Genomic DNA, 14,398 nt, shown 5'->3' with positions numbered 1-14,398 from the left:
TTCATCCTTGGCCCACGCTCCAGACCTACACCAAGGACTAAGCAAAAACCACAAGGCCGATTTTCAAGAAATATGATGGAGGGCTTGGCCAAGGAGGAAGTCATTTAATTTTGGGGCAGATTAATATCACAAAAAACAGTGAAGCCTGGTGGAGGGGTGGAGCAAGGGCCAATGACAACCTCAATAAATGTGTGAATAGATCCAGGAATTTTTTTTCTTTGCAGATTGGATTTCATTAATTTCTCAGGTAATATCACAAGCAGCTTTATGAAGAATTCCAATGGTACTGATGACCTATATTGATGTGCACAATTAAGTGCAGGTCCTACAAAGTTGTGATCCAGTGGAACAATATATTTTCTAAATTTATTTTCTTAATTTAATCACTGTTGGCCTTGGTGGAGGTCTGCGGTTTCATGAAAAGTTTTGCTGTCTTTCTTCCTCTGTATGCTATCATACATTAAGTGTTGTGGTATGATTTGTTAGGAATTGATCATTTAGCAAGACAGGTTTTCATCTCTGTGTCAGCTCTTACTGGCCTTTAGTCATGTGCCAACCCACCATATACTTTCCTTTGTCTGGTCAGCCTCAGGCCCAATAATGATGATAATAGTCCCTTTGACCAGCTCATGATTATAAATAGAGTCAATTTCCTGTATGCTGTACCTCATTATACACAGTGTAGCATTGTTTTTACCAACTGAAGTGAGGCTTATTTATTTTTTTAATGGGATGTGTTTATTTTTGACTAATGGGACTGACGCTGGGCACTTAAGCTCAGCAATGCTTGTCTGTCATTGCTGAGGTGAGGTAAGAAAACAAGCTGGAATCCTATAGCGAAGTGACTGGACTTCCTCTCTTGTCTAGGGCAAGAGTTAGTCCTAGACAAGAGAGGCATAAATAATTCAGATTGAGGGTGAGTGGTAATGCCAGCGGTAATAGTGCAGCATACACTGCAGATCTGTTCATGGCAGATGTTTTTAGAGGAGAATGTTTATAGAGTTGGTTCCGTCATTCCTTTAGGGGGAGAGAAAGGTTTTTGATCGTACTGTCAACGAGTAGATTCACCAACATATATACACGCATTTGGAGGGAGCTCTTACTTAAGTTAAAAGTCACTAGAGATTAATTAAAATTTGAATACTCATTGTTAGATACCATTATGGGGCAGCTCTTTAGAAACTGGTATGAGCCAGCAGAACTTATCTGGTTGTTGCGCTGATGGTTCAACACACGCACACACCCACACACATGCACATGCACACATGCCTATCTCTAAAATTGGGACATCTTAAACTTTTTTTTATACATTTTTGAATTTATACTTAGTAGCTATACACAACTCCCAGATATGTTAAGTTTGGTAAGTAAAGCTTGAACTCATAAGAGACGAGAGGAGTGGTCTAAAAGTGATATGTGTGTGTGTGTAGAGCCCATTCATCGTTTTTACGGATCTGTAAGACCTGTGCATTTCTTATTTGACAGTTGTCAGATAGGGATACATGTTCTATCAGTGCCAGGCCAAGTCTAACCAGAATTATCAATTTTATATTAAAAAAAAACTTTTTTCCTCCAACTTTTCCTGCATTTTAATTTTTTTCCCTCAGCTTCAATCAATGGAGCCCTCTTATTCCTCTCTTGACTGCAATATTTCCTGAGCTCTGAAGAAAATAAAGCAACTTTTTGTTTCTCCATCTGTCTGTTTCCCCCTTTACTCACAGTGTGATAACCTAAGCACTGTTCATTTCCATGCACACAGACACACACGCACGCAGGAATCCTTTTCTCTGCGTCTCATGTTTGTTTGTGTGTGTTGGAAAGGCGCGGTTGTAATTGAGGAGGACGCCACTTCAGATGCAGCGGGTGCCTCTCTCCCAGTGGGGGGAACACAGATCTGCCTCTTGGGAGCACAATTAACGCCTTTTTATTGTTTACTAATGAATTACACACAAAGGAAGCGGGCATGCGTGTGTGGATTAGAGAGAAAAATAAAGAAGTTGTCAGTGAGTGTGTGTGTGTGGCAATGTGTGTATGTACTTTGCATGTGGGTTCTGAATCATTATGTTAGCTTAGTTGTAGGATGACTTTTGAGCACCTTTTACGTTACTTGTGATGGTAATTTGATATTAATTAGCCTGTTTTTGCCTCAATTTAGCACTGTAGGCAGTACACCCACGCTATTGTCCTGATGTTTGTTTCTCTCATTTTTTCCCTTGGTTTTATTTAAAGTGTAATCCACCAAAGATTCTCTCGGGGCAGAAAATTGCTGATACCTTAACACCTTTGGCAACGCACCAATCATTTTCCCATGATATGAAATAGTATCTTTGACATCACTGATTATACAGTAAGTGGAAGTTGCTCGCTCATAACATTCATCCATCCATCCATCCATTTTCTTCAGCTTATCTGGGGTCAGGTCACGGAGGCAGCAGTCTAAGCAGAGAGACCCAGACTTCCCTCTCTCCAGCTACTTCGTCAAGCTCTTCATGGGGGATCCCGAGGCGTTCCCAGGCCAGCTGAGAGACATAGTCCCTTCACCTTGTCCTGGGCCTTCCCCCAGGCCTCTTATCACTTGGACGTGCCCTGAACACCTCACCTGTAAGGCATCTGACCAGACGCCTGAACCACCTCATCTGACTCCTCTCGATGTGAAGGAGCAGCAGTTCTACTCTGAGCTCCTCCCAGATGGCAGAGTTTCTCACCGTATCTCTAAAGGAGAGCCCAGCCACCCTCAGGAGGAAACTCATTTTGGCCACTTGTACTCACAATTTTGTCATTTTGGTCATTACCCAAAGCTCATGACCATATGTGAGGGTAGGAATGTACATCAACCGGTAAATTGAGAGCTTTGCCTTGTGGCTCAGCTCTCTCCTCACCACAACGGACTGATGCAGAATCCACTTCACTGTAGATGCTGCACCAATCCGCCTGTTGATCTCATGATCCATCTTTCCCTCACTCGTGAACAAGACCCAAGGTACTTGAACTCCTTCACTTGGGGCAGGGTCTCATCATTGACCTGGAGATGGCACTCCACCCTTTTCCAGGCAAGAACCATGGACTCGGACTTGGAGGTGCTGATTCTCATCCTGGCCGCTTCACACTCGGCTGAGCGCGAGAGCTGAATATCATGGCCTGATGAAGCAAGCAGGACCACATCGTCCGCAAAAAGCAGAGACCCAATCCTGCAGCCACCAAACCAAATCCCCTCAACATGCAGAAATTCCGTCCATAAAAGTTATGAACAGAATCGGTGACAAAGGGCAGCCCGAGCAGAGTCCAACCCTCACCAGAAACGAGTCAGACTTACTGATGTCAATGCAGACCAAGCTCTGACACCTGAAATACAGGGAGTGAACCAGGTGGCCTGATACCCCATACTCTCGGAGCGCTCCCCACAGGATCCCCTGAAGGACACAGTCAAATGCCTTCTCAAAGTCCACAAAACACGAGGACTGGTTGGGCAAACTCCCTCGAGGGGTCGAGGGTTCCACGACCAGGATGAAAACTACACTGCTCCTCCTGGATCTGAGGTGTGACTGTCCGATGCACCCTCCTCTCCAGAACCCCCGAATACCAGGAAGGCTGAGTTGTGTGATCACACCATAGTTGGAACACTCGCTCCGGTCCCCCTTCTTTAAAAGGGCAATCCAGAGGCTAATGTGTAATTCAGCGTCATGTTACAAAGTAAGAGCTGGCAGGAGTGCACTTACCTTGCATGTACTGTACATAACTTAAACATGCCTCATAGTCAGTGTAAACTAATGCTAATGCAATCACTAAGGGGTATTATAATAGAATGTATCTTGTATCATCGCACTGAACACAATTATCAAGTCAGCTGAGTTGTAATGATTGACTGGACCAAGGTGGATTTATGTCGTCCTAATTGTTATATTTTAAAGTTTTTCATTGTGACATGTTATCTTATCTTTTGTTATAAAACAATTTGATTCGATAGAAGCAAAGATGCCTCAGAAAGCAGAAATGAATGAACCCTTCTCCACAGCAGGAACTAGGTGTGTGTTTATCTAATTGTATGTGGGCGAATGCTTCAAGTGTTCCTCTTCTTTTGCATAATAGTGATTGGTAATTTCAGCTGTCGAGCATAGCCAGTCCATGCAAGCATGATCCACAATGTCACCTGCTACTTGGGGATACGCTCATTCACACTCACACACACACACACACACACACACACACACACACACACACACACACACACGTTGCATTAAGTGTGTGTCAGTCTGTGTGCAGCGCCTTGATGTGCATTCCATCTCGGCTACAGCACCCTGACATTGCTACATTAAAGGGGGTCATTATATTTCCCCGACTGCCACCGGAAAAATGACGTTTTTACAAAGTGACAAGTTTACAGTTTGATAAATCAGATTTTTTTGCTCTGGTTGAGGTAGGAAGCCAGGAGAAGGAATAGTGGGAGGAAGAGCAGGGTTGTCTATGGAGGAGGAGGAGGGAGGAAACACTGCCTGTCAGCGACACCCCAGCACCGTCGTCTAAATGATGCTCCCAGGCAGCGGATTCAGATCCCATCCCCATTAGCATTTAATTTCTCTCTAATCCTACACACAGTTTCCGCTGCTGCATGGTAACGAGGGCCGCTATGCCACAGAAGCACTGAGAAGCCTCCAAGAGCAATCTGCAGCGCACTTGCCTTTTATAGCTGCAGACACTGGTAGCCATCATTCTTCCTTGACAATTAAGACCCTCAAATCTAATAGCAGTGATATTGGAATTACAGCAAGGCCCTTCTGAGGGCATATCAGGAAAAGGGACTGTGCCTCCCAACAAAGCTGTCAAAGCACAAGGCCCCTCCCAGTTCATGCTGGCTAAGTGTTTCTGATACACACACACACACACACACACACACACACACACACAATAGGAAGGGGAGTATGTTGAGTCTTTGGCTGTGATCTTTTTAAAATGTGCTCTCTGTGCCCTCTCATCCAACTCTCTAAAGACTTGTTACAGCAGCTTTTGTTTTCTCTCTTCTCCTCTCTCACTCTCTTTGTCTCTAAATTTCTCTTCATCTCTTCCTCATTGATTCTCCCTGGTGTGTCAGAGATGGTGCTTTCTGTTTTCCACTTGCAGGGTTTTTACAGACTAGACTGGGCGCATGGTGAGGTCGTCCTGCGATACTCCACGAGGACAGTTTAAGGGAACATTCACTCTAATAGTTGCAGCTAAAGATGATCTTGGGTAAAATTCATTTCAGCCAAGGGAACACAACAGTTTTACAACTAGATTACATAGATAAAGTTGGGCCGGCTTGGGGGCTGCCCAGTCTAGGGGGTTGTAACAAAAGATTATTGAAGAAGATGCTTTTGAAAGTTGTGCTTTTGCCTAGTTCTAGGCTCCACTCTGTTGTTTTCCCCGACCTCAGACCAAGAAGAAACACACTCTTTGTCAGTCAATTAAATATCACACCATTGTTGACTAATTTTCTGTTTTGTCTGCAGACTCCAGCAGAACAGGCTAAAGTTCGCATGCATATGGTCCTGCAGGCTGCTGGTAAGTGGATCACTCTATTTCTTGTCTTCCTCTCTTTTTGTCACTGTATTGTGCAGAGATGAAGAGCCTATGACGAGCTGTTAAGAGAGGTGACTGGTAGTTTGCCCATGATAACAACAACACGATAACAGTAACACGCTACAGTGATTTTACAGTAATACATTGCAAGATAATACACCCATGATACATCACAATATCTGTGTAACTGAAGTAGAAAAATACCCCAAAAATGAAAAAAGAATTGGCAATTCTGTATTTAATCACAGCATTTTGGTGCCAGATTCACAGAATTTCAAAAGTGAGATCAAACAATATATGACAAAGTGTAGAGAAGCTCAAAAGAGAAAAAAATTGTGAAGGTTTATGGCACCAGCTGTTTTCTAAAACCAATACATCAATATTTTGTGCCAATGTATCAATATGATATCATGATAAGTTTCATGATATTTTGCAGTATAAATGCCTCTTCATGAACGTCATTAGACTGTATCCACTTCAGAAACATCTACATGTATATTATCCTTAAGGGTAATTTTTGTGTAAATATATTTAGATGGTTTACAAATAAAAGGAAAAACCAATATGAAGTTTCTTAGTAAAGTTTTGTGCCACCCAAAGACCTTCTATGCACCTTGGCATAGATTCTACAAGTCTCTGGAACTCTATGGGAGGGGTATATACACACACCACCTGCACACACAATCACAGAGAGAGAGAGATGCATACACACCCTCTCCAGTTCTCCACTTTGAGTGCTCCTGGGCCCATATTTACTGCAGCTTAATTTCAAACACTCCTTCCCCTACATAAGTCATAGATGTCACCATGCACGTGGTGTATATATTCCAGTGTGTATTCGAGGGGTAGAGTTGCGAGCCAGATGTGACAGGCAGAGATTGACTGTGGAGAAAGATGTCTTCATGTTTACAGTCATGCACCCGCACACATGCACCGCCTAGCACTTCACAACAGGGCTCTAATTTCACCACAGGAAATATATGAAAGAACCAGGCATCTATACATCATCTATAAAGCACCCAGCAGCCACACACTTACCTCACATACAGACTTGTTTAGCCTTACAGAGCAACATTGCTGCTCCCTGCTGTGAGTTCTAGGACCTAACTTTTAGTTTCTTGTGCGTTTGTGTTTAAGTTCTGTCACAAATTTTTTTTAAAAATTACATAAATGAATACAACTCTGCATGTATAAATCAGACAATTATTTTTCAATGTGAGTGAAAGTATTACCTCCGTAGATTAAATTTCTACTTGCGTATAAGACCCCACACTCTCCCTGCAATCTCCAGGCAGGGTTGCACTAATGGTGGTGAGGCATCATAAAATTGAGCATGTGGCTTTGAGTGCAGCAGGCCAGACTGGTGCAGACACAGGCCCAGGGCCAAATGCAGGACTAGCAAAAAGGCTTTAATGCACTGGACATGTCTCTGGTTTACCTCTCTTTCCTAGAGGCCTCCAAAAGTGCAGGTTTATGACTCCGTTAAAGATTCACTCCAGGGCTTGAGCATGCTGGACTAGGGCTTCAGGTGCCTGTGATCGTATTGCTCATAATGACCCATAGGCATTGACAACGGTGCATTTTATATTTTGACTGATATATGATTTTTTTCGCCCTTGAGTTTACTACCCTTTTAGGTATATGTTGTCCTTGCCACTCATGTCCATTTTGTAGTAACAAATATGAGATTTTTTTTTCATTTCATTTCCCTCCCATTTTGTTTCATATGTGTTTCCCTCTCTGTCCTGTCACTCTACTGTCTTTGTTCCAGTGTTGGTAGTGGACAGAGGGAGATATGGATGGAAAAAGGGAGGGATGGAGGGTGAGAAGGAAGCAGCAGATGTTGGGAGATTGTGTGAATGTTAATGTCTTGACGTAGCCGTGGAGCTTAAGCCGCCTCCTCCTTCACTCCATTCCTCTCTAAGCGCCCGCCAGGCTTTCTCTCTCGGGGTCTCCTGACATCCTTAAAGCCCGCGGCTCGGCTCTCCTCTTCTCTGGTCTCTTCCATCTCTTTCTCTCCCGTCCCCTCCCTCTCTCCCTCCCTCTCTCCCTCCCTCTCTCTCTCCTTTTGTCCATCTATGGACTCTCTCTAGTCAGTAGAGAGCAGATCATCCCATGGCTAAAGCGTTAAGGCCTTTGTGTTGGGGGGCTCTGTGGACCTGTAATGAGCCCCCTCGGCTGGCCTGCTGGCCTGCTTAGCGCTCGCTGGGGGCTTTGAGAGAGGCTGTGTGCGCGTATGTGTGTGTGTGCGTGTGTGTGTGTGTGTGTGTGGATTATGAGGAGGAGGTGAGAGGAGGAGGGCAACACTGGCCCCCAATGAAAGAGCTGGATGGATATGTTTATGGGTCACTTCCTGCTTGGCCTACATATCAAACACATGTGTGCGTGCACACACCCAAACCAATGCACACATTACACCCCATGTTTCCAATAATAACTCACTTACAAATGTAGTCAATTAAAAGATACTTTTAACAATTGTAAGCAACAAATAATCTAAAACTGTAATGTACATTGCTTTAAATACAAGAGTGAAATGTGCAAAATGAAAATAATGTGTTAATCAGTTAATTCAAATATTTTAATTTCAAAGCTCATCATCACTGTAGTTTTCTGTTTTTTGGGAAAAACATTCTCTTTCATGTCTGTCATGTGGTTCCCTGCTCAGTCCTCCCTATGCCACTTTTTAGGGCTCACAGATTGATTTTTTTTTTGTGAATGGAGATGTTCTCGGACATTCTTCATCTGGTGTTTGGGCACTCTGAAAGGGTCGCCTCGGCATTTCGTCCCACTTCTGCCAACCCTCCAAGCAACCCGGGTGTTCAGCGGCTCTGCTCGGCTCACCTGCCGTGTGAAAAAGGCAGCCCACGTTGTCTCAGGTTTCCCACGATATGACCCGTTGATGTAGATGTACTTTAATGACGACGTTGTCAGCGCGGTGATGTACGAGAGAGACAAACACTGGCGTGCACGTCTGCTGGAAGCTTGAATGCGCCCTAATGCCGAGCAAACGCGGGCACAAAATCCTTCATAGACATGAGTGTGAAGTGGGTGTAAAGTGAAGTGTGTTTCTATACAGACTTGACATTAATCATTAATACATGTAACCCTGCAAGACTTTTCAGAACAGCTCTTGGCCCACTCTAACTTCTTTACAAATAAAACAGTTACACTTAAAAACAAATGCACTCACCCTGGAAAATACTTACAATGCATACTTGCACATGCAATACACACACACAGCAACGAGGACACCCTTACAGATGTATTATACTCTTGTTCTTGTTCTTGTTCTTGTCAGCCTCTTGCTCACTTCTTGGCTCTTTTTTCAGAGCGGTGTCCATTTCTACTCAAACGAGCATGAGCTCTGTGCAAGGCAGCGGGCCTCTCCTTATCCACACGTCAATAGGGAGTGTTTGCAGAACACCCACCATGGACCTGCAGGCCAGGGGTCATCAAAACCTCCATCTTCTCTTTATTTGAACCTTTGACAGCAGCAAAACAAACAATCCTTAAGCTCTCATCAGAGGCTTGAACTTGGCAGGGACTCACTGGTCTGAATTAACTTCCTCTATGGTTTGTCTTCTTTTGACACCTGTCTAAAGTTCTTTGAGTGCGTTTCTTAATTTAACACCTATTCGTAAGACTTTAATAACTATAACTAAAGCTGTAGATTTTCATATATTTCTAAAATTACCTTCAAAAGAAATTGTCATGGTAGATGCATTTTGCAAGTTTGTACCTTTTTTTTATTCCTAAGAAATTTCCAAGTGGTGCTATCCATACAGAAATTATTCATTAAGGTAAAGATATTAAAATTTGTCCTTATTTTTGAAAGGATTTCCAACCTCTAAGGACATAGCACACCTGTGTATGTAAGCTGCCTCAGTAAATGTAGCCATCACTGTATTTTTCAACTGTAAGGAACATAAAGAAACTTTTTTTGAATATTCTAGCTGGAGGCTGATGGCATTGATGACTCAAGTCCAATTTGATCATTCTTAATAATGGTACTAAACCCCTTTGACTTTGAAATAAGTGGGATATTGATAAATCATAACTGCAGTGTTCAAATGAAAACAGGTATGTATTGATTGCTGAATTTTTTTCCAAGATGGAGGAGTAAACATCAGGGGAAAATAAACGATTCCTTAAGCTAGAGGCGAACAAGTTGATTTTTCAGTTATGTGACATGTATCCCACGAAACCCAGTATTACTCCACTTCACTCCAATTTGGAATGCAAGATGTGTGTTTCATCCTTTTCACTTCATTTGACTTTTTAGCAACTTTGTGCATAGTGCTGTTGTCTATAGAGATGTACTCTATAATTTAGGGACGCACTTAAAGTTGCAAAAAGGGGGACTGCGACCAGCTGAGCTTTTCAGCATCATGCTACAGGACTAATTCCTCCACAGTAAATACGGGGTATTAGGCCTCTCACTCACAGCAGGGGTCTCCTGAAGACTCACACACCCTTTCTTCAAGAGCTCCTGCTTCTTCCCTTGCTCTCCCTTGTGCTTCCAATTCATGCGGTCGCTCCCACTGCCTCAGCCCCAGATCGCCCCCTCCCCCCAGGCCCTGACAGATGTGTGGTGAACAGACCACATACATGGAGGGTGTCACCTTACCCCCTCTGGAACTAAAGGGCTAATGTGCCACTTTTAGGGGGCTACCACCCTTTGTGCTGCCAGGATAAGAGGTACCAATGTTTCTTTGACTGAGAGAAGACCTCTGTCTCTATTATTTTATGTCCTAAATCTCTTTTTATTTTTTAATTTTATTTTCTCTCAAAGACTCCTTTTTTTGGTTTACATCCCTTCCACCTTAATTGTCTTCTCCCTGACATATATCAGTCAACGTTGGAATGCAGCACAGGATTGTTTTGATAATGACAGTCTCATTCTGGTCACAACACCTCTTTTTGTATGACATGAGTGAAGTGACTGCTACCAACACCAGCCAGTACTGCCCTTCATCTCAAAGGGGATTTTCCACCCGCTAAAAAAACACACACTAGGGAAGCACAGTGTAATAATACTGAGCAACCTGTTCTCTTTGCAGCAAAGACAACAGCACAACACTGAAATTAGAGTGCTTGTTTCTTAATGGCTGTTTTTACTGAACGTTTGATGCAAAAAATGGTTAACAAGATAATGACATTTTTGTAATGATTTTGTTTTGAGCCTCAAGGATTGTGTTTCCCTTACTACACTGCTTTGTTTTTTTTAACTCTGAGTTGTCTTCATGTGGATCATTGATCCACATGATCAGGAGACTAAAACAGTTAATCAAGACTAACATCTTTGACTGATTAAAACAGCCTGCTCTGTAGAGGCTGTTCGCTCATGTTTACCCTGCAGCAGTTTTGAAAGCCTCATCTGAACAAATCAACAGTTATTTTCAGGTCAGCTGAACTGTAGCGGCAGTTTGTGATCAGTGTGGTTTTCCTTTACAATTTGTTTTATTTGATTGGAATTTTTCATTTAACTTCATGAAAAACTTTCTTCTTCTGTATTTGTGTTAAAGACACAATTGCACAATAACAGAAATCCCCTTCGCCTCTTGTGTCTCCTGTTGTCCTTTGGGAAAAATAATGGCACAGTGGTGTCCTGTAATTTAGTCTCTGTAACCATTGATCAGCTGGATTTATGTGCCATTACCTCACTGTTCCAGTCAACAGTCGTAATTATGTCAGAGAGAGAGAGAGAGAGAGAAGGGAGAGGAGAGAGAGAGAGAGAGAGAAGGGAGAGAGAGAGAGAGAGAGAGAGAAAGGAGAGGAGAGAGAGAGAGAGAGAGAGAGAGAGAGAGAGGCATCCTGTTACACAGGACCCAAATACCTGAATAAGCTTTTATCAAACAGCCCCTGCTGCTCACAGCAAATTGACACTGGTGGCAGGCCGACTGACCTCCAGATGAGAGGGGTGGAAGGATGGATGGATGGAAGGGTTTTGTCGAGCTCAGTTAGAGAGCCATACCTCATAGCGAGAGCTTATGCCTCAAGCTGTTACGCTGACCTTCTCAAAAGAGGTTGCTTTAAAGGTGCGAATGAGTTTAAGGCAGGATGTGTTTGAAATGGATCTCTGTGGTCCTACAAGTAGATTTTATTTATTTCAAATACCAAAGCAGCCTTCCAGTTCAAAGGTGTCTGTCAGTGGCAGGAAGGACTGTGTGACCTAAAGACTGCGTTTATCAAAGGTTTATGTACAATTGATTTTTGGTTTGTTTTATGGGCATAATAAACAGAGATCCTACTACACCCTGTTTTTTTCTTTGGAGACAGCTTGCAATACCCCACTACAACTAACTCAGCCACCCACCCGCCCACCTAGCATCTTTCAGTGTTTTAGCTTCAGGACATGTCACAGGGACCACATTGAAAATTAACATAAAAATGTCTGTGGCAGAGCAGAAAGTCAAAAAGCATCTATTTTGCTATCTGGTCACTCAATGGTATTGATGCATTTTTACTTTTTTTTTTTTTTCTTAGACCAAACAGCCCTAGAACATCTTAATTAAAAATAAAGGACAAGTTAGTAAATATCCCATTTTCATTTTGCAGCTGGATCTCATGTGTTTGCATCTTGTGGTTGGTATCAATAATATGTTTTGAGATTGAGGTTCTTGGGTGTAAAAGAAATACTCATGAAATTGGTGCACAACTTTGCTTGGCTTGTTTTAGGAAACAATATACTGTACTAAAGAGAGAATGTCAACCACTGAAAGGAAATTCTCTGATTTTGCATCTGTGTGTTTGTGAGAAAGAGATGGGGAGAGCAAGAGATTGAGAAGGCTTTGTTTTTCTTCTGTGGGCAGCTTTCAAACAGCATCTGGTGAGCTCTTGAAAAAGACCATTATGAGTACGTTCAAATCCAAACTGAATCATTTTTTTTGCGCCCTCCTCCCTCCTTTTTTTTTGTCTTCTTCTTGTCAGTGTTTGGAGACACATGGTGATATTTTTCCCTCCTCCCTCCTTCCTTGTCTCTCCTTCTCTGTTTCTGTTTCTCCTCTCAACGTGTAGACATTTCCATAACAGAAAGAGAATATTTTTAATTTGCTGCTTTCCATAATTTTGCAACATATGGTATAAACGATTTTGATGCAAATGCATGTGCTAATTATTTGCAGACGAGCCTTAAACAGGCCAGCCATTGAAGTGGAATGAAAGCAAATTTGCAATCACCTTAAATTTTGCTAACCACTTACTGTTAAGTAAACTTTGCTAAGTAATTTAATTACCATGGACCGCTGGCAGCCGCTCAGGGCTTTTTGTGAGGGGGTGGAGAGGGAGGCTGAATGCAAAGAATGCAAACTGAGAGAGATGAGAAGAAAAGGAATAAAGACAGTTTCTAATGCTAACAACAGAATGATTGAATTCTCGCTATGTAGAAGACTTTACTGGAATAGATTTTGCCAGTGCACCTTTTAAAAGAAGAGGAAGAGTAGAGATGTGGATCTTATAACCAGCTGTCTTGTGACATCATGTTTTTTTGGGGGATTTGACCATCTCTTAATTATATTTGTCTGTAAATGTTTGTAATGTCTGATTTGCTACACAAATGGGCCTCGGAAAAGTGTGGACCTATGTGTTCCTGCCTCCATAATCTGAGATGATGTTTACCCTCTGACACACGATTCTTCACATTAATGCTAGGTATGCACAATTATGCCCAAAAAAATGATCACATTCACCTTAAAAACAAGTTCAGAGTTTTTCATTGTGATTTTTTTCTCTGGCAGTTGTGTATGTGCCTCTCTGTGCTCTAGCAACTGAAAATTCCTCATCAGTGTGAATGTGTTTCTTTTTGCTGGTGGACTTGCAACTTGTCCAGTATTTTTTTCTGCCTTTCCCAATGCATGCTGGGAGAAGCTCCTTTCCCACTTGTGACCCTGAGTACAAATAAGCAGGTTCAGAAAAGGGATGGATGGATGTTTAGTGTTCCTGTTATAGATGGATCAGGATGGGTTACTGCTTGCTTGGCCTTGGCTCTTTTGGTGAATGAATTGATTGGTTCTAGTACTTAAAAGGACAGCAGCAACTCCAAGGCAAGTTTAATGCTACTCAGTCAACATATGAAATCTTTCTGAATCACTGACACATCTTTGCCAAAATTGATTCCGGTTTTGTTTGTCTGGCATTCGCTAATTTTAGTACTAAACACTCTCTATCCCCTGGTGTAAGTGATGCATGCCTCAGCTGATGAGCTGAAATGTAAATGCAGACAAACTAGATGAATGTTGTGAGCATGATACAGTATGTGTGATTGATTGAGGTTCTTCATGCGAAAAAAAATTAAGGATCCTTTGATTAAATAGTGGCAGATATAGGTTTGATAGGGCTGTAACTCATATGATTATTGAAGGGTTGGTAGTTTGATTCCAGTCCCCACCTGACAAGAAGAGAACATCCTTGTGCAAACCCTCCTGAGCAGGTCAGATCCGGCACTACTGGTGTACTACGAAACTATGTAAAAATTCATATATTATTTAACGTTTTCTTCACAAAGCAAACTTTTTTTTTTTTTTTTATTGTGGCATACATGCTAATTTATTTGTAGTTACCAAAGAGGCAATAATTCCTTTTAGTTCTCTCAATAGACAGTACAATATATATAGGTATTCCCTTGCAGAATGACATGACTATGATGGGGAAAAAAATAATCAGAATGATCCCAAATAATGCCAATCCTTAATAACAAATGTAGCATATGTGTCCTTTGGACTTTCTAGGCTGTTATACCTCAAAGATAAGAATACAAGTGCACTCAAATTTCAAGCAGGCCTGACATGATTTTCAAAGAGTCTACAATGATTGATTTGACTGTAAAAGTTTGGGACGCTCTCTT

General features: G+C 42.1%; 1 protein-coding gene across 2 annotated transcripts in view; it reads left to right on the top strand.

Annotated features, from left to right (window-relative positions):
* The window catches only part of rsrc1 (arginine/serine-rich coiled-coil 1), a 119,342-nt gene that overhangs the window by 53,845 nt on the left and 51,099 nt on the right, over positions 1-14,398 (top strand). For both annotated transcript variants that reach the window (XM_086216210.1, XM_086216211.1), the window contains exon 6: positions 5,484-5,535. In XM_086216210.1, coding sequence (XP_086072336.1) covers positions 5,484-5,535 — 52 coding nt within the window. The remainder of the gene's footprint in view (positions 1-5,483; positions 5,536-14,398) is intronic.

The sequence above is a fragment of the Aulostomus chinensis genome, chromosome 10, assembly GCF_037954235.1.
Source record: "Aulostomus chinensis isolate RoL2024-O1b breed Wild chromosome 10, RoL_Achi_v1.0, whole genome shotgun sequence".
NCBI classification, from domain to species: Eukaryota; Metazoa; Chordata; class Actinopteri; order Syngnathiformes; family Aulostomidae; genus Aulostomus; species Aulostomus chinensis.
This window is presented reverse-complemented; position numbering and strand designations above follow the sequence as displayed.